General features: G+C 47.2%; 4 protein-coding genes across 4 annotated transcripts; 1 reads left to right on the top strand and 3 right to left on the bottom strand.

The window, feature by feature from the left end:
• The first annotated feature begins 172 nt into the window (after positions 1–172).
• LOC128297913 (uncharacterized) lies at positions 173–1370 on the top strand. The gene is made up of 3 exons (XM_053033628.1): positions 173–263; positions 359–612; positions 677–1370. The coding sequence occupies exon 3, from the start codon at positions 873–875 to the stop codon at positions 1269–1271; it is 399 nt and encodes a 132-aa protein (XP_052889588.1). The 5' UTR covers positions 173–263; positions 359–612; positions 677–872; the 3' UTR covers positions 1272–1370.
• A 71-nt stretch (positions 1371–1441) lies between these two features.
• On the bottom strand, positions 1442–3266 carry LOC128300791 (retinoid-inducible serine carboxypeptidase-like). Its single transcript, XM_053036985.1, has 4 exons — positions 3203–3266; positions 2872–3113; positions 2241–2805; positions 1442–1947 (listed from the first exon to the last, which is right to left on the bottom strand). Exons 1-4 carry the CDS (start codon positions 3264–3266, stop codon positions 1442–1444), a joined length of 1377 nt encoding a protein of 458 aa, XP_052892945.1.
• A 306-nt stretch (positions 3267–3572) lies between these two features.
• LOC128310377 (retinoid-inducible serine carboxypeptidase-like) lies at positions 3573–6020 on the bottom strand. Its single transcript, XM_053047002.1, has 3 exons — positions 5972–6020; positions 4192–4986; positions 3573–4118 (listed from the first exon to the last, which is right to left on the bottom strand). The coding sequence occupies exons 1-3, from the start codon at positions 6018–6020 to the stop codon at positions 3643–3645; spliced, it is 1320 nt and encodes a 439-aa protein (XP_052902962.1). The 3' UTR covers positions 3573–3642.
• Positions 6021–6748: 728 nt separating this feature from the next.
• LOC128300780 (dynein axonemal heavy chain 12) lies at positions 6749–19048 on the bottom strand. The gene is made up of 8 exons (XM_053036975.1): positions 18896–19048; positions 17379–18809; positions 16887–17296; positions 16630–16810; positions 13348–16566; positions 13049–13282; positions 7007–12988; positions 6749–6943 (listed from the first exon to the last, which is right to left on the bottom strand). Exons 1-8 carry the CDS (start codon positions 19046–19048, stop codon positions 6749–6751), a joined length of 11805 nt encoding a protein of 3934 aa, XP_052892935.1.
• Positions 19049–19193: the final 145 nt, after the last annotated feature.

Raw genomic sequence — 19193 nt, 5'->3', positions numbered from 1 at the left:
TATTGTGGGATAGATTATAATTACTCAACAATAATGAAAATGTGATTCAGATACGTAACAAGAATAATTCGTTCGTTTTGCTAATATGGTATCAACAAATCGATCAGCGATGACCAAACAAGAAAATTGCGCTATTGAGCGGCATGATCCAGCCTTGCGCGTCAGCTGTTTGGGACGGAGTGTTTGTTTGGCTTAAATTGTAAAAAAGTAAAACGTTCGCTTTATCACTAATTTGCAAAAGCAGTTCAACAAACGAATCTACGGTAAGTGAGAAATTATGCTTGAATTTAGTTAAGTATCGCGTTAGAATCTAACCGCAATGTGAAAACTCTTGTGTGTAACTGGTAATTTACTGTAGAATCCGTGTAGGAAGATAAAACGGTCACATCACGCCGATTGATGGTTAGCGGCAACCGGAAACGTGAAACCAACCGGGAAAGGGAATATTTTTATATCCTTCGGAAAAGTTGCCCGCAACTGCAACACGACGCGTGTGGGGGCCGTCAGTAAAAAATTGGGACGGTGTTCGCGTTTTCACCTTTTGCCCTTTTATCTGGTATCCTGGACGACGGAATGAAGTGTTTACCGATGCGGCGATAACACCCCGGAACGGTGGGTTAAGAATATACAACGCTGAACCAGGTTTCAAATTTCCCACTAAACCAACCCCAGATAGACATTCCCGGGCACGATAGAGAGTTCAGGTGTGCGTGCATCATCCTGCCTGGGCATTGAAACAATCGATTTGCACCGGTTGGGGTGGGTTTGTTTTTAGCAAACATCATTAGCCACACGCCCACAGAAGGACAGACCGCGCATTAGGGAAATACATTTGGAACCAGCAACACAGTGCCTAAGTACCCTTCAGCAGGATGACGGCCACCAGTACTAACGAACCGGCAGCTTTCGATCACATCGAAACGATTGTCATTGAGGGACAACCTACTGATATTGTGTATCACCGGTTTGCGAACAAGCTGTTCCTCATCATCACCCAACACCAGAAGGTGGCCAACGTGTACACGGTAAGAAGCCACGCGCACAACGATCTAAGCGGCGACGACAGTACCGCAATAGACGGTTCGAATCGAATCTACACCATCAAGCACACGTTCGGGGCCAGCTCGGATGAGGCGGAAGCGGCCATCCGTTACCTGATGAACTTTATGCAGCAGAGCGAAGAGATAGTCATTACCCTAGGGCTACGGCAGATCGATAAACCAACGCTGGATCAAATCGGAGCCCAGCTGCGGAAGATTGTGCTAAAGTAGGAAGGATAAAGTTATGCTATACCCTTTGGATTTACTTTTTCGTTCTTAGGAGTTTCTTAAATATATACGTATACGTTCGTACGCTTGGCGCCACTTTGGAGATAAGTTTTAGGTAAACTGGTCTATTTGCCTGTTCCGGTTCGTTACATCCGAAGAACGACGACTAGCCGCTACAATCGACCGATGTGCTCTCGCAATATGTGTACCATTGCCGAAGGATTATCAACCGGCACCATGTGACCGGCACGGAGAACCGTATAGTGTGTAAACCGTTCGGTATATGCAGTACGGTAGCCATCAATAATTCCATTCATTCCACCGACCGTAAATGCCTCCTGGCGTGGAGTATGGTCGATTCGTTTTTGAAACAATCGATTCATCCATGTAAATGTCCCCGGCAGACAGGTAATAAGATCCAACTGACCGCTGAACAGCACCAGCTCTATGGTGGTTTCGTTAAGCAAACCCTCGACCGTCCTGACGCTGGATTGGAGAAAATCATCGCTGAGCGCTTCGAATACCGCTGTCCTTTGACTTCCCCAGGGGGGTTTGTTTGTGATACCAAGCATATGCGAGACTGGTCCACGCATCAATCGTTCCAGGGAGCTATGCAATTCAACAACTTGCGGTGGACCGGTGCCGCTGTACCACCATAGCGTTTCTCCATATTCCAGCGCTAAAGAAGAGTGATAGGAAGAGTGAACAACAAATCAGAACAACCAGCGAAAATCGTAGCAGAAATATTTAATGTTTCATCAGGTATGTACATGGGTGATGAGGGAATTTTGGGGCGCTAATGAATTACCTTTTGGGGTGGAAACGAGGATTTAATTGGGTTAAACAACTTCTGTCGTTTGGGTGGATTTCAAATGAATGAAGAATTATTTAAATCATAATTGGTACCAATGGGTTTGCGTGACCAACAATTGAACCTTTGCTTGTTTTTCAACAATTGCTCGTTTTACTAACCTTCGTCACTGTCGACTTCTGGTACCTCCTTTACCGTAGGCTTCAACACATTGTAGCAATTAATTCCACCCGTCTCCTGAATGATAGCCTGCTGCAATCCATGCCATCCATCCAAGGCCATACCGGGCCGTTGTTGTTCCATTTTCCCACTCACGGCCGCCACTCGACGTGCGATTCGTTTACGTCCGGCTTCATCTAAATATCCCAAACCGGACAAATAGTTTGGCCAGGCTGCTATACTATCCAGTGGTGATAGCCAAGCGCTCGCGAGTAAAAGACCAACCAGCTTACAATGCATCACGCCGTCCTGGATCTCTTTCGCTAGTGCGTACGCGAACTCAACCGCAATGCGGCCTCCGTAGCTTTCGGACGCGATGTACAGCGGAACGTTACTCTCCCATTCGACCGTCGTGGTAACGCTGATGGTGTGGTAGAAATGCTTTAAAAATACTAGTAGATCGCTCACAACCGTGGTGCTGTTGCTGGCCAATAGAGAATGATCTTCGGTGTAGCTAAACCCACTGCCCACAGGACTGTCGACGAACAGAACGTTGTAGTCGTTAACCTAGGATAAGCAGAGCAGTTAGGTTGATGAACTGTTATTGAAAAAGTCCACAAATTGTTCATTTACCCAGGAATTTTCACGTGGCTTTAGCATTCTATCGAGTGGCCCTATTTCTTCGAAATTACCAAACCCACTAGACGAAGCACCTGGTCCTCCCTGGAGCCAAATAATAAGGGGCTTTTCTGTGTTGTGATCTGAAGCATCCGGTTGTGCAACCGTTTGATACAACCACCAGAAAATGAAAGCCCTTGGGCGCACCTCACTGTAGCCCCAGAATTGTTTGCCTGGACCAAATCCATTGGTAGCGACTGAAACATAAATCATCTTTAAACAAAACATTTTCTTTACAAATGTTGAACGTAATTATTGACTTTGAACATTCCTAAAGCTTACGAACCAACAGTTGAACAGCACACGGTGAGCACTATCGTCCAAACATTGCAATAATCGACTCTACTCATGGTACTCGCGATACAAGAATACGCTATGCAACCGAAGAACGCTAGACAAACTGAACCGAACTGGCATCTGAGCCCGTATTTTTATAACAACGAATCGACACGTGAATTTCTGCATCTCAGTTGATCGACGATACGACGCAGATGATGTCAGAGAACAGATGATCTTTATGCGCTATCTCACAGGCAAACTACAGGCATCTGCTTTCAATCAATTAATTATCTACACTTCCGACGTAAAGGTTATTGTGCACCTTTACCGGTTTCAAAGCGGCTAAATCCAACACCCAATGATTTGTAGTACAAATATTAACCTTTATTGTTTCGTCGAGTTTCGTTTACGTCTGGTGATGTTCAGTCCCAAATAGTGCTATGGAATTTACACCGGTACATGTTTCTGAAGAATGTAGTCCATCAGGATGGGGTTATCAGCGGGAACCATATGGCCGGCTCTCAATGCCCAGTAGACAGCCAACTTTCCGAAACTTTTCTCATAGCCCTCCAACACACCGTGCTGACCGACGGCATTCCGTGGTGATTGCAGGTAGTTGTTACGGCCACTCCACTGGATCTTCTCGATCCATCGCACATTACCCGGCGTGGCTACGATGAGATCAAGCTGCCCGGTGATGATCACCACATCGAGGCTGGTGTTGTTGAGCAGCAGTTCTACAACATCGATGGCGGGTTTCATGAAGTCACCGGCAAGTGTGTTAAACACCCGACCACTCTGGGCACCGTAGACCGATTCTGCCGGAAGACTCAGGGCGGGTGCTACCTCAAAACGCATCAGATCTTCCAACATCTGATCACGATCTTCCGTCGCTAAGCGGGTGGCACGTGATGCAATTGCACCTGTTGGAGAGAAGAGGAGAAGTTGGTGGATGTCTCAAATCGACACAGCCATAAGGTTTCTTTAAATACTCACTTCTCATGTCGCGGGAAAACTGCTCCAGTTGTGATCTAGTACTAGCTGCATCCTGTTTGAACAGCACGTTGTAGAAATCAATTCCGTGTGTCTCACGAATTATTACGTTTTCCGTCATTCCCCACAAGTTAGTCGCCTGTTCCCATTGACCCTGGTTGAGAACGTGCTCCGTTTCGATAGCCGCAGCCTGGATTGCATTATAGCCTTTCGTGTCGACAAAGCCCATATTGAGTAGGAACTCGGCCCACGACAGTACCGAATCGATGGGTGACACCCACGGTGCCACAATGCCAACCGACTGCAGATTGCAATCAATCTCACCGTTCTTGATCGCTTTATCAAGCACGTACGCAAACTCGGGTGCCATCTTGCCTCCGTAGCTCTCGGCATAAATGTGCAGTGGTGTATCGCGGAACTCAGGCTGCAGGGTGTAGAATTGTTTCATCAGTTCTACCAAATCGTCCGCAATTTGGCCATTCGTTGTGGTGAGCAGAGAGAAGTCCTCCACATAGCTGAAGCCTGTTCCGACGGGATTGTCGATGAAGAGGACGTTGTAGTTCCGCACCCACGTGTGGTTCCGTTCGTCCAGCTCGAGTGTCTGTGGGCCGAGCTCTTCGAAATTACCGTACATGGAGGACGCACCAGGACCACCCTGCAGCCAAATCACAAGCGGTCGATCGGCATGGGAGGGCACGTCAGCGGTCGTGTAGTACAACCACCAGAACATATGCGCACCCGGACGAACTTCAGCAAACCCCCAGTCCTGCATGCCTGGACCGAAGCCTTCCCGAGGAACTGCAGATAAAAGGAATTAAGTTGAACATTTATTACCATTCATTTTTCCGAGTCAAAAAAGCTCCCTTATTCAGGTGTCTGGCTTCGAACTACTGACTGATAGCAGTCCATTAGATGATCATCCACGATTCGATCCAAATCTACAACCTATGGTTGACCTTTAGCGTCAAGGCATGGGACATTTGTCGTACATTGCTCTTATCTACGACAAACAGCATTTTAAAATATTACACATACGGATATAATTGTTCTTTATCCGATGTTAGTTAATTAATTATGCAATAACAGGCATTGTGTTAAGAAAACATATCAATATTCCTCCATTCCTGCTGGTTCCATTGTTTGGGTGTGACTATGTCATTTTTAAAAGGTCTTTGATAACACGCTACACATTGAACACTCAAACTCTCTACATCATTGACCTGTCGACTGATTTTAGACCTAATCCTTATCTGATACGATCCTGTTGAATGGTCAATTTCTTTATGATTGTTGTTATTAGTACGTTATCACTTGTCACAGTAGCCGATTGCGTTCAATTACTGCTGTAACCACACGCCACACAAGATAATCTGGTTTTCCACAGTGCTGAAAGGGAAAACATCCTCTTCACTTAAGTTGCTGATGCACTCGAACACATACTCTGTTGAAAGATGAAGAATAGTAATGTGAAGAATTCATTCCACATTTTTTAGATAGTAAAAAGTCCACGTGACTGTTCAAACTTCACTCACAGATTGGGCGCTTAGAGACGTTTTTCTTAAACTCCATGGAAAACTTAACAACAAAAAAAACCCTTCTTTTAAACGTAATTCCTTTTCACATTGTAAAAACACTCCTTCTGCAAGCACACTTTCACTCATCTTCAGCTCATTTTCAAACATCATCTCTTTCGTTTGCTCTTTCGTCGTTTGTTAGCACATTTTATTTTGCTGCCATCGTGATGATAATTACCCAGACTAACTGGCCGGTCCCATTGACTCACCTGCACCCACCATGGCTAACGCCAACGCCAACACGATTGAAAGCTTCATTTTGCACACGCAGTGAATATAGATCCAGCAGAATACACCAAACTTCCGCTACGCAAGCCTGGCAGTAGGGTACTAACAGGTACGCACCCACGTTGATGGTACTTTTATATGGGCGATGGTGGACGAATCTGTTTACGAACAGATCTCCCGTATCAGTTTCGAAGTACCCTCAGAATATGCGCTACGTCGATATCTCGATCTACCGTCGATGATGGACTGCTAAAATGAACAGCTTGTAAGCTGCCTTAGTTAGATGAACGATTTGTCGCCTTTTTGTTGCCACAAGTACTTCATATTGAGGAGTTTATCAGTGGCACAACGAATATGCAACAGGCGCAAAGATGAGTACCCAGCACATGGTGGCAGTAAACAGAAGTTCACCAATGAATTCCACATAGAGAAACAAAAACGGCTTATCGGTACCGATGGGTGGTTTCCATGGGGTTCCATTTAGGGCTTGAATGGGCATGCTGCTGCTGGTAATAAAATTAAGCCAACCGTCATCATCGTCAATCATAGTGCAGGAAAACGATGCAATGGAGTGCTCCGGAGTGGGTCAAGTTTTGCATAAAAATGGTCTTAAGTTTATACATCCACTTTCACAAACGCTTTCGCTAATTGATAAAGCAAGCCACCAACAGTTCGCATGCTGACTCACTTGTGAGCAGATATTGAAAATTTAAAAATTTAATAAACACTTCCAAATTTTATATCAAACTAGTGAGTGACTATTCAGAAGTTTGGCAGAGCAATGCCACACTGCGCTTAACCCAGAGATTAGCGGGAAGCGTTGTACCCAGCAGCACCGGCAGTACGTAGTTGGTTGAGTGGCCAGTGGTCGAGAGTGTGCCCTTTCGTTCAGCCGTCTTATACACGGGACATTTGTAGCGGGAACCGTCCTGCAATTCGGCTATTTTCGTAGGCTGTGAAATGAAGAAGCAATTTTACTGACGAACTGATGAAACGGTACGGTTGCGAATACTTACAAATAGATGAATAATGGGCATTGTGTCGACCAGCATCTTGGGCAGCTGTTCCTCCAGGCAACTCTTAGCCACATCCCAGCGTGCTCCTTCCAGGAACAACCCATTTACGTACACTCCGTCATCAGGAGCCTTGTTAACGCTAGGTGCCTTCAGTACATTGAAATCGTATGTTAACATGTCGATTGGAATTCGATGATGCCGTGCGTAATTTTGCATAGCAGCGGTTAAGAACGCCTGTGTGAAATAAAATCCAGACAACCAAAACACGTTGGGCTTGCCCTCTTTGTACCAGCGATGCAGGAAATCAAGTCGCTCTCGAAAATCCACCACATACGCGCCGACCGGTTTCAGGCTGGGGTAAGATTTCTTCATCCAGGATGCTGGAATTCGCCGATGTTGAATAGCCACAAAGACAGCCTCAAGCTGTGGCGTTAGTGCTATCAAGCCAGCAATACCTTTCTTCAGATTGACGCAACTTGATCGGATCTCGCGCAGTAATGCGTTGAAGCGCTCCATCTCCTGCACGAGCACAGTGTTCATCGATTCGTTATAGTCCACCGGGTAGCGTCGTTTTACCGCTTCGATATTGAAGTCATCTGGCAACAAGCTGTAGATCTCATCAACCGTGGCCAAAACTTGCTTTTCCACCTCTGTATCACTGCCACCAGATGTGCCACCTTGCGTGAGGATCATGGAATCGATCAAGATTCGAGACGCGGTCAAATCTCTCGTAATGCCCGCGTTGGGATGCAATCCGTATACGAGCGGGCTGGGAAAGTTTGGAATGTTGTTGGCGATGTGTGCCAAATATTCTCGATGCTCGTTTCGCAACGGAATTCCATAGCAGTCACCCAAGGGCGAGAGCCGATAGTTGGGATCGCTCACCACCTGGTCGTTGACGTAGTCCTCAAGGATAGTTACGATCGCTCGGCGATCCCATGCATCCGTTACGCGGCCACCGTAATTGCACTCTCCGGTAAGGTATGTAATCGCCTCGAAAGGGATATCTTCGTACTGGTTAATAAACAGTTGCAGCTGCAAAACGGAAATCTGAAAGTCGGACTCGTTAAACCCGTAGGAAATGTTCCATCCTAGTGGACCAAACTTTCGCCTTTCCTGAACGACTGCGTGGAAGAAACACACGCCGAATAGCAGTTTCGAGAATGCACGGTCCTTCCCCGGACAGCCGGTGTAGAATGCGTCGTCATTCATCGGCTCAGAATGATAGGAACGGAGTAGATTTTGCTGTAATCCGGTTGGTGGTTCATTCGTCATCTTGATGCCATTCTGTAGAATGCTTGCGGGAAACTGCTCGGACGGATAGCTCGTGAGCCATAGCCGGAAAGACGTCGTTGTGTTGTAGTGATCCATGTTCTCCCACAGGTATTCCAGGGTGGGCATCCAAGAAGCAGCCAGATGACAATTCTGCAAACACACCCAGCTTCCTTCGTCCTGTGCACGCTCAATAATGCGTTGTGCTATCGGGCCCTGCCCTTGACCTAGCGAAATCGACTGGAACGTCTCGTCAAACCCCATTTTCTCCGCGTACAATAATAGCGCGTTCATGGGATCCGCTCCCGGGGAGAGAATAAAAATTAGTGGCGTTAGACAGTTGGAATCTTCGAACGATCGGGAAATGTCGAAGGGTGGGGGTGCGACATAGGGTGGTCCCATTTCCGATGCAACAAACTCAGTGATAGCCAGGACGAACTTATCGGGCCGTATCGTTTTCAACACGATCAGCTTCTCAAAGCGATTCGTTTTTTCGTCCCACGGAGCAGGTAGTTTGATTAGCTGAGGTTCCTCTGCATCATAGTACGCTCGCCACTGGGACTGATGAGCCGCAAAACTCTTGACGAAGCCAGCAAAATCGGGTAATTGCTCGAGACGACAAACGTCTTCCCATAGTTTTACGGTGATCCAACTATCATCCGGATTTGGCATCTTAATGTCTGCTTTTTCACCTCCACTAAGCAGATATTTAAACTCCAGTTGATCGATCTGATTGCACGAGATCATGATCTTTGTCGTGAGTATGAAGGAAAACAATAGCTTATCCTTCTCGAACAGTGACCTGCATACGTTATTGTAAAGGTTCAACGTTACTGCGTCCATCAGGTACTTCAATCGACGGTACAGCTCCTTCGTCCGGTTAGCATTTTCTATGGAATAGATGTACAAATTTACGAACCATGCCAACGAGAACTGATACATTGGATCCACGTTAGGAAGTTCTGTGATGCAGTAGTAGAGCGTTGACGAATGTACCGCTACCGGACGATAACTCTGCCGGAAGGCTTCAATCTTCTGCTCAATTTCATGTGAATCTTCCTGCTTCTTGACGATGTCACTCGAAATCCGTTTTGAATCATCCAAAATCTTGATAGCGCTTTCGTCCTCAAGTATGTCGCCTTTGCACTCCGACAGCGTCTTTAGGATTTTATCTTCCACATCCTTCAGCATGGCCACATTCTTGGCTCCCTGCAGAATTAAGCTTTGGCGCAGTTCCTGCAAATCAGGACGCTCCTTCGCTACTACAATACCTAGCAGCTGATCCTCTAGACCCTGGATCGTGAGAGCGAAATTGATAACTGTCACCTTGTTGTATACCTCCGGCAGATAGTGTGGATTACGCAGGCTGGACGTAAGATATAGTCGAAATTTCGGAGACAAGGCAATAACATTTTCGCCAAGTGTTATGTATACTACACCTCCCTGAACGAAGGTATTCTTATTGAGCAGTGGATCCAGCGGTGCCTCCAATTCCTCAAACACATTCTCAATCAGTACCGGATTGCCCTGTTCGATGCATCCTTCAATCTTTTTCATGTAGTCGGATTGGGAAAACTTAACCACCACTAGATGATTATTTCGCTCCATGTTGCGGATCCACTTGTTTGCCTGTAGCTGTGGGTCAATAAATAAGCTATAGCGCGAGGAGCTATCCATGATGATGGCATTCTCCGTGGAGAATGCATCCGTCGGCAGACCGGCAATGTTCCAGTTTTGGATCTTTATCTTCGAACCGAGAACTTCCATCAGACTGTATTCGGGCGAGCAGGGAATGCTGTTGGCGACGCACAAATCGTGCCATTCGACGATGCACTGATTCCTGTACGTCGCCGTTAAGGGAGCCAAATATGCAATGACTCCACTTGAGACCAGTATGTCACCCGCTAGACTGTCGTACAACCGTTGCAGATTCTCGGCCGATGCGATCCAGCGTGTCTTTTCGCCACCTAGCCCACCGATCAATGTTTCCGCCCGCTGCAGCTTGTCCTTGCACAGCTGCACCTCGTCCTCTACCTCTTGCTTCTTCCGGTTCGCGATCTCCAGATTATCGTTCAGTTCGGCTACCCGGCGCTCTAGGTTTGCCGCGAGTAAACGTTTTTCATTTAGGATTGCCATCGTTTCCGCGTACTCTTTTTCGGCTTGCTTCAGTTTCTCCTTCTTTGGTGCGACGATCTTGGCGACTGCATCGTACAGATCCATTGCGATGATCCACTTGCACAAACCTTCAGCCGCACTGGAAGCTTTAGCCACGATGTGTGGCTGGAAGTCTTTGTGCGGAATAAAGTCCTTGCGAATCTTGCGCATAGTGTCCGGATTGATGTTGTCCTTGTCGAAGTCCTTTAGCGTTTGCAGAAAAGCCAAATCCCCTAGCAGTCGCTTGCTGGGTCCCCAGTAATCGAGCATCTTTTTGCCCGTTGCCGGATCGGCCACTTTGTCCGGTGCAATGCCTTTCATCACGCACACCGCCGCCATTACGAGCTTAACCACTTCCGGTGGATTTTTCATCGATTTCACCAGCGTAATATCGGTCGGTTTAAGTGTATTTAGTGCCTGTATCGCTTCCTCCAGGATTGGTATAGCACCGGCTAGATCTTTCTCACAATCCGCTTTGAGTACCTGTGCTTCGGCTGCCTGCACATTTGCTACAACTTCATCCTTTTTAACCTGCTCCGTGGCGGCAGTTGCTTCGAGCGATTCCTTTTCGATTTCTTCCGTCATTTTGCGCGAATTTTCTGCCATCACGATCAGTGTTGGTTGCAGTGCGTTCAATTCAATTTGCATCTTCGAGACGGCATCGGAGGCGGCACTGAGCCGATCCAACCCACCGAGATAGCGAAGCTTGTTATTCATAATGTCCGTCTGATGCTTTTGGGTGAGATTGCGGAACGATTTGATCAACTCCAGGTACGACGCAGAGGTAATGTAAGTTATTCGGCCCGTCTCCGTGGTGAATTTTGCCGACACGTCGCGCGCGATGACGTGGAAATGTTTGCACAGCACAACGATCGATTTTTTCACCTCTGCCAATACGTTCAGTTCCTTCATGTACTTGTCGGCCACCTTTTCCAAAGCATCTTCCGGCCACGCATCAAACCAATCGATAGTGCAACAGTTTACTAGTGAAGGATACATGCGAATTCGCGACCTCAGCGCGCCTCCAATGGGGCTGAAGCAGATCACGATGTGTAACTTCTGTTTACAGCGGTTGACGAAGAATTGGAACACCTCCAGTGGGGAAATATCAAGGTTACGATTACCACCCTGTGCAGCCAATCGGACCATCTCGAGAATCTCTTGCTTTTCATCGATGGCAAATATGTTCGGAACCTCTCCCAGATTTAGCAGACAGTCAATATCCTGCAGGAATGCTTCTTCCTGCAGTTGTGCCTCAGTAAGCAGGAACACTGTATCATGTCCAAGGCCTCCCGCTTCTTTAAGCACCTTCTTCAAATCCTCGCGCCATTCGTTCATTCCGTAGAATTTTGTAATTTCTGGTTGGAAGAGAGACTGGCCGCATAGCTGTGCTGCTAGTTTCGTTAACGATTGACGACCTGAACCGCCCATACCGATCAGCAGCGAGCTACCACCGGGCATTGAGATTACGCGACACACCTTGTTTAGGTGCTGCAGAGCGTACTGGAATAGCACGATATCCATTTTCGATTTTTGCGAGCTATTGTACTCGATCAGTGCCTTGCCGGCAAGATCTCGGAACTGCTCCACGTGCTGCGTTTCTTCATATTTGCGATCTTCCATTTCCGCATCGGCATCAAAGTAGCTACCGAACATGAGATTGTTTAAGCTGCTCATCTGCACCTGCCCGGTGCGCTCATCGAACAGTTCCGGCAGCAATGTTTCCGGTTTTTCCTTGAAGAATGTTTTCATGTTCTGCAGCAGCTTATCGAACACAAAGATCCGATCGGTATCGTTCACAAGCCGGTCGTAGAATATGCGCATAGACTCGTGTAGCCAAAGCTTGGGGAAGATTTTTTTGCTCTCCACAGATTCTCGCTTCAGCATTGCACAACCGCTTATAACACGCAGCACATCTCGCAGATTGAAGATGTAGTGTGATTTCGCCGGAGTGGGCAACAGCTTCGCACAAGCGAACTGGTACGTATCGAGCGTCGCATTGACGATCATGTTTACCATGTTGATGACATCCGCTGTGTGGCTTCCCCGTTTGTAAATATCCAGAAGGATAGCGGAAAAGATCTTGAACATCGTTTCGTCGTTAAAATTACTGATCGCAAAGATATTGAAGTGGCAAAGGAAACGCTCATATACATCCTGTCGACTACCACCGACTAAACCACATGCGGCCATAAGCAAAATGTTCTTCAAGTACACCTTTGACGTATCCTTCAGATCGTACCAATGTGTTTGATCAAAATACTGTCTCATCAATTCGATTGGTGGTTGTGCTCCGTATACTTCCTTCACCGGCATGTTTATGTCATCGATAAACAGGACACAAGTCTTACCATTCGGTGGCCCATAAATGCCACGCTTTTTCTTCACCAACTTTGAAATGATCAAGTCCTGCGTTTGGTTTGCAGTGATTTGGGTCGTGAAGGTAATGAACGTGGGCAGACACTTTTCCTGATCCATTTTGCTCATCATGTAATTTTGAATGTAGTATGTTTTACCAGTTCCAGTCGGGCCAACCAATAGTAAGGGTTTCTTGTTCTGGAGAAGTTATAAATGAATGATCAGAGAACGATTGGAAACGTTGGTGCGATCCCTTACCTTAACGTGTATGTCCAGGATGTGCATATAGCGAACGGAATCGAGCGTCGGTACGAGCAATGTAAACCCAACTTCATTCTTCATTTGCCGCACCATATCCGGATAGTAGCGCCAAGATCCTTTCTGCTTGAAATGATACACATAATCGATAATCATACCCTCGCCTGGCATGGAAACATCGATCTTTCCGACCGCCTCGGGAACCGGATGCTGCTCGTCGGTACCTTTCCATATCTGTGCGAAGAGAAATGACAATTTGACACAAAACTCAACGCATCTGTTGACGCCTAGTATTTTACCTCTCGGTAGAACTCATCGAACTTGACTTTGGACTCCATGTCCAGCACTCCACCTAAGCCCCAGACAACGGCGTACATCATGGCGGCCTGGAACCACGTGAACAGGTACTTGCCATACTCGTCGGGACTTTCGTGGCACGCTTCATCGATAATCATCTCGAAGATGTTCATGGTGGCCATTAGCAGGTTGATGTCACCCGGATGCAAGTACTGGTGACCGTGGCAGCGAATAAATTCTAGACAATCAGGTATTAGCCAACGAAATAGTTCCAGCAGCAGATCGTGCCAGTCGTGTGTCCAGCTATTGTTGCACCGTTCGATCCAAGATTCCACGAACGATTCCCACCCAATTATGGAAGGTTCCATAAAAATCATACCACACCGAGAAACAGTAGCTGGCGATGCCTGTTCCAGGTCCATCACCTCAAAAATCATGGACATATCGCCGGACATTGTAATGACTTCTCCAGACGTTAGACATAACTTTTTGTTATCGTCCAGTACCGTGTTCATGTTTTCGATCCACACAGCATCGACCGGTCCGTCAAACACAAGCCATTTGCGATCGGGGCTTGTGTCCATTGAATGACCACGAAATATCGTGGACGCGATACCATCTGTCCACTCGTAGGAAATTGGATCAAACGCACCATACAGTTGGCCCATCGTGATCGCTTTCGGGTTGACTACTTCGAGCTGGACTCGTTGGAAGTAAGGATTGCCGGTCCTGGCAGACTTGAGCTTAGTAAGACAAGCTGCCAGCACACGTAGGGTCATTGATTTGCCGGAAAATGGTTTACCAACCATCATGAAACCGTGCCGAACGATCATCATTTCGTAGGTTTGGATCACTTTCGTGAGGAAGGTATCTCTCGGCTGGAGGTTCAGCTCACTGCACACCTCACGGAATGCACGCTCGAGGGCAGCATAGTCTGCATGAGGCAGCTCGACGCCTGGAAACAGATCGGAAATGATGCCCTCAAACAGCGGAATGTCCTTTGCGAGGAACTTGGGCAAATTGACGTCCAGCAACGAGCGCAGCAAAATGATCTCCTCATCATCGTCCGGGAACGCCTTCTTAAGATTGCCACACGCTTGCAAGACGGTTTTAACCGCCCGCATGCCGTAGTCGTAGTGGTTTTGTGAAGAGAGCTGCTCCGAGCACAGTCGATACGTAGTGACGATTTTGACTGCCAGTGTTCGTGCATTGATGAACCCAAATGAGTAGAGCGAAATTTCACCGATCATCGCATAGTCCGGTACCATCATGGCAACGGTACGGAAGAGCACTTTCAGGTTGTCCGGCAGTTCGGATCGTCCAGCATACCCTGGATTCATCGTGATGCACACGTAACACGCTGGATTAAGCGTTAGCTCTGTGCCTTCAAAGTTGAACCGCTGCATTCCTCCCCGGACTGCTTGCACGATGCAAAGGATCTGTTGGGCCACCACGGACAGTACCTCCAGCTCGATTCGGTTGAACTCATCAAAGCAGGCCCAAGCGCCGGACGAAGCGAGACCCTTAAAAAACTTACCCATCGCCTTATAGTCGAGCCCATCGGAACAGTTGAACACTTTGCACTGCACGGCAAGCGCTTTGGCCAAATCTTTCGTTGTTTCCGTTTTGCCGGTACCGGCCGGACCTTCGGGTGCGCCGTTGAGATGAAGCTGGTAGGCACCCATGAGCGTGCGATAGCAGCGATCGGTCAGCGGAGTGATAACAAGCCGGTCAGAATTGCCCAGGTACTCGCAGGCGAACCGTACCGCCGCGTTAATGATCTTCACCGTCACGCCCGCCTCCTCACCCTCCCAGTAGTATCGAAGCTGGGCCAACCATTGAAAATCATTCTCCGAACTGACGCGATTTCTGATCAGCTCCTGCACGACGTCCTTCGCGTGCACATCGATCACGATCAGTGCCTTGACGGTGATGCGTTCCAGATTGGAAAGATCTTTCGAGCGCATCAGTGCCACCACGTCCATCAGCTCCACCTGCAGGCGATCGAACAGGTCCAGTATTAGTGTGTTATTGCGCTTTCGAAAGCACTGGTGGATGTTGGCAGCCCAATAGATCTGGGACACACACAGTACCACCATGCCGGGCCAATCGAGAGCCCACTTGCAGCGCGTTTTCTCCGGATACGCTCGATAGGATGCGTTAATTTCAGAACGAATGGCTTCCAGCATGGACGCTTCAACCCACGACAGCCATTTCTCAACGCTACCCCTGGCTTCCAGCGTCGAAACGGGCTCAACAAACTGCACCTGTTCCTTCTCGATGCTGTACATTGATCGAATGTCCAGTCTATCGTCAAACTCCAGCCGATTGATACCTTCGAAGCACTTGCTCAGATGTGGCTGAACTCGCAGCGGATCCTTCGTTTCGGAAAGAATCTCCAACATCTCGTCATTGGAGAGAAAGAAGAAGCGGGGGAAAAACAGTCGCTTCTTTTCCAGATATTCGTTCACACCATTTGTGATTTCTTCCAGCAAATCGTTCGATTGCTCCATCGCTTCTTGTACACCCTTGGCAGCAGCCACTCCAATCACGGAGCGGTTAGATTCCACCGTCTTCATGTACATGCGGTACGTTTTGTCCACCTGCTGAAACATCCGACCCTCGTTTGGCATCTGTGCCACGATATCTTTCGAGGAGAAGATAGGTAACAGATACAACCAGCTGCCCTGCACTTTACCCCACTGTTCGATGGTACGATTAACTCTGGTGAGCGTTTGATACCATTCCTTAACTTCCTTTTCACAAGGCTTCACGAACGCAGAGCCTCGCATGGCGAGCGTTTTCATGATGTGATCGTCCAGTACCGCTTGGATCTCGTCCAATCCGGTTAAGATATTAATGCCCGTATCTTTGAACGGATTCAGCTTGAACATAATGTCTTCCCATTCGGCTATCATTGCCTGCAAACTTTGCTGCAACGCCAACTCCTTATTCGCTCCGATGCTAATAATTTCGAACTTGTCTAGATCCTTGTCCAACTTGTAGTCGATGATTTTGCGCAATGTCGTTCCCGCGTCCGGAGTTAGATCGAATCCAGCTATCTCGGACATTTCGTCCCAGTGACGATCTTTCAGCGCAGAATTGCACATTATCTTTACCACGTACACTCCCAGATGGAAGTCTTTAATGGATTGCGTCATTCTGGCACACAGCTTCAGCGGACAAGGATGTTTCTCTGGATCTGGATCTTCCGTTTGTCCCTGGAATACATATCAGTAGTTCAATCACTCCACGAAATGCACACGAAATGTTCCCGAACTCACCTTAAACTTGCACAGTGTATTCTCCAACATGTCGGCCTTGATACGATTTCGGTAGTACTTCTGTGTTTTTTGGAACTCTTTCAAAAACTCATCTGTTTTGGATTCGACAAAGTGTGGTTCCAGATATTCAAAAGGTCCATCCATCCATACGTTGTAATATCGCAACCATCGCATACAAAGCCTGTAAGATATAAAAATAAAAGGCATCTCTTTTACAGTTATTATGCGTTCATTATTTTTTTTGTGTCGTAACGTACCGGATTAGCTTATAAAAAGGAACGACAAACGATTTGATCGCTTCCAGCATCGCGTATTGGGACTTTGGAAACTTGAACAACACCTCCTCCTTGTTGATCCACTTGACGTAGTCTTCGAACACAAATATCTGATCAATGTACCCATGCAGGACGACAATGTAATCCCGGAACTTCTCCGTTTCGGTCATATCATTAATGATGGCGATGTGCGGTATCATTTCTTCCATTTTCTCATTCAGTTGCTTCGTAACCTCCTGCAGTTTCTCTTCAAACGAAAATTTATACTGTTCGAAATTGGTCGAGTTAATCTCAAACACAGACTGTATGCGAAAGTACCAGTTGACACTCTCCACCTGCAGCTCCATCTGTTCTGCTGGAAGTTCCAACAACTCCACCAGATATGCATTGATCTAAAATTGGACATAAAACATAGAGTGAATCAGCATACCGCTCATTAGGTATTCCTTATTCAAAATCCCTTTTCTTTCTTACTCGCATTGTAATCTGGATTTTGTCTCGCAACTCTTCGATTATTTCCGTCTTGACACGCGTCATGTACTCTCCATTCGTCATCAGCTGCTCGGTAGACGTTGGAATCTCGAGAGCCTTTTCCTTAATCTCCTCAAATTCCTTGCAAATTCTTTGAATCTCACGGCGATGTTCAATTGCAATGTGGTTTGCAATACGATCGATATATCGCTCGACAATCTTCCGCAAGCTACCGATTGCGTCCGACTGATTCACGATCGCCATCGGGAAATATTCCTTCTGTACCATTGTGCGGATCTTCTCTTTATACTGCTGAAATACTTCTATTTTCTCAATGTACTCATCGAAAGACCTTGGCTCCGACAAAAATTCTTCCATCTCGTCCTTGGTAGATGGACAGAGAAGTCCGGCGAATTCGTTCTGAAATCCACTGAGATATTCAGCCAGTGGTTGAAACGCCGTCAGCAATGCCTCCTGTATCTGTTCATGTGCTTCTTCGATACATCGCTCAGCAATTCCCACGCGAAGATAGGGTGGATTTCTAGGCTCAAAGCCATTCGGATCGACGAGAATTTCGAGACAATCAAGTCGGTTTGCGACTGCCATCACATCATCAATCGCATTCTGATATACACTGTATATGTCGTTAAGACTGGGAAATAGGTCGATTCCATCATCACAGATTGCTAGAATCTTCATCTGTGGTATTTGACGGACGTTGAGAAGCGTCGCACGCAGGTGTTGAATCGTACGCAACTTTGCCTCATTCAATTTTCTGTTGATTAACCCGCCGGCACAGTTCAGTACCTTTGCCCACATAGACTTTGGAAGCGTACGTCGCTCGTAATGCTTCTTCAAGATGGCCACAATTTTCGGGTACCATTGGCCAGCGATCAGACTTCCAACCGCCTGCAGATCCTTCTTGATGAGATCCCGAAGCTCGTTCAGCGTTATCTCCTCTCCCGTGCGATAGCGAGCGTAATCATTCAAATACTCTGGCAAATCCGTGTACGCATAATGTACAATGCACCGTACAAAAGGGTTCGGCAGCAGTAGATTCTTCTGTATGTACGCCTTGCTACGCAAATAGTTGCGATAGTTTTCCGTTCGACCAACGCGCTTGAATTCAAACTTTTCTCGCTCCGGCACGTAGTCATTTGGGCCGGGTTTGAGGACTTTCTGGCAGCTGTATGCCTTCATCACCTTGTCAAACTCCGCATGTACATCCGTCATGTAGGCCGCAAGCACAGTGGGATACTGCGCTCGCAGACGTTTTGGTACGTACGATAGAATCTTATCCTCCGTTCTGGTCAACATTTTTGGAACTGGCGCACGGCGAGCATGCTCACGTAGCTTCTCCTCATAGTAGGACTGTGGCCGTGGTATCACATCCTCGAAGTCGACCGTTGTGCTTCGGCAAATCTTTATTTTTTCCTATACAAGAACCATGCGCCAAAGTGGCGAAAGTAAAGGTTTGTCGGTTGTCAGGGAGATTTGAAATACGAACTCAAACAACTTACCTGTGCCGCTTTTCGACGAATAAAGCTGTAATGACGTCGCTCTTTCACCTCGGATAGAAACAACTTCAGCAGCGGATTCTGCATGTATGGCTCATTGTCATACTTGTCCAGCTTATCGCAAGGTTTATGAAGTTTTGCTAATCGTTTACTCATCTTTATTCGTCGGGGTGGTGTTCGACGGTGTTCACGATTCAATAAAGAGGCTTCCGCAGACCGGGTCTGCAGAGTACGTCCTTCTTGCTTAAGCTCGTCACACTGTATGACGACCAATTCCGGAACGAAACCAGTTCGTTTTATA

This window comes from Anopheles moucheti, chromosome 2 (genome assembly GCF_943734755.1).
Source record: "Anopheles moucheti chromosome 2, idAnoMoucSN_F20_07, whole genome shotgun sequence".
Taxonomy (NCBI): domain Eukaryota; kingdom Metazoa; phylum Arthropoda; class Insecta; order Diptera; family Culicidae; genus Anopheles; species Anopheles moucheti.
The sequence above is the reverse complement of the archived record's forward strand: the minus strand, read 5'-3'. Positions and strand labels throughout refer to the sequence as shown.

Coding starts and splice junctions, on each gene's coding strand:
- LOC128310377 (XM_053047002.1), bottom strand. CDS start 6,020: ATGAAGCTTTCAATCGTGTTGGCGTTGGCGTTAGCCATGGTGGGTGCA. Junction 4,987..5,971: donor GTTAGCCATGGTGGGTGCAG/GTGAGTCAATGG, acceptor TTTTATCTGCAG/TTCCTCGGGAAGGCTTCGGT. Junction 4,119..4,191: donor GTTTTCCCGCGACATGAGAA/GTGAGTATTTAA, acceptor TCTCTCCAACAG/GTGCAATTGCATCACGTGCC.
- LOC128300791 (XM_053036985.1), bottom strand. CDS start 3,266: ATGAGTAGAGTCGATTATTGCAATGTTTGGACGATAGTGCTCACCGTG. Junction 3,114..3,202: donor CGTGTGCTGTTCAACTGTTG/GTTCGTAAGCTT, acceptor TTTATGTTTCAG/TCGCTACCAATGGATTTGGT. Junction 1,948..2,240: donor AGAAGTCGACAGTGACGAAG/GTTAGTAAAACG, acceptor ACTCTTCTTTAG/CGCTGGAATATGGAGAAACG.
- LOC128300780 (XM_053036975.1), bottom strand. CDS start 19,048: ATGAGTAAACGATTAGCAAAACTTCATAAACCTTGCGATAAGCTGGAC. Junction 16,811..16,886: donor CCTTTTTATAAGCTAATCCG/GTACGTTACGAC, acceptor TATATCTTACAG/GCTTTGTATGCGATGGTTGC. Junction 16,567..16,629: donor ATACACTGTGCAAGTTTAAG/GTGAGTTCGGGA, acceptor TATGTATTCCAG/GGACAAACGGAAGATCCAGA.
- LOC128297913 (XM_053033628.1), top strand. CDS start 873: ATGACGGCCACCAGTACTAACGAACCGGCAGCTTTCGATCACATCGAA.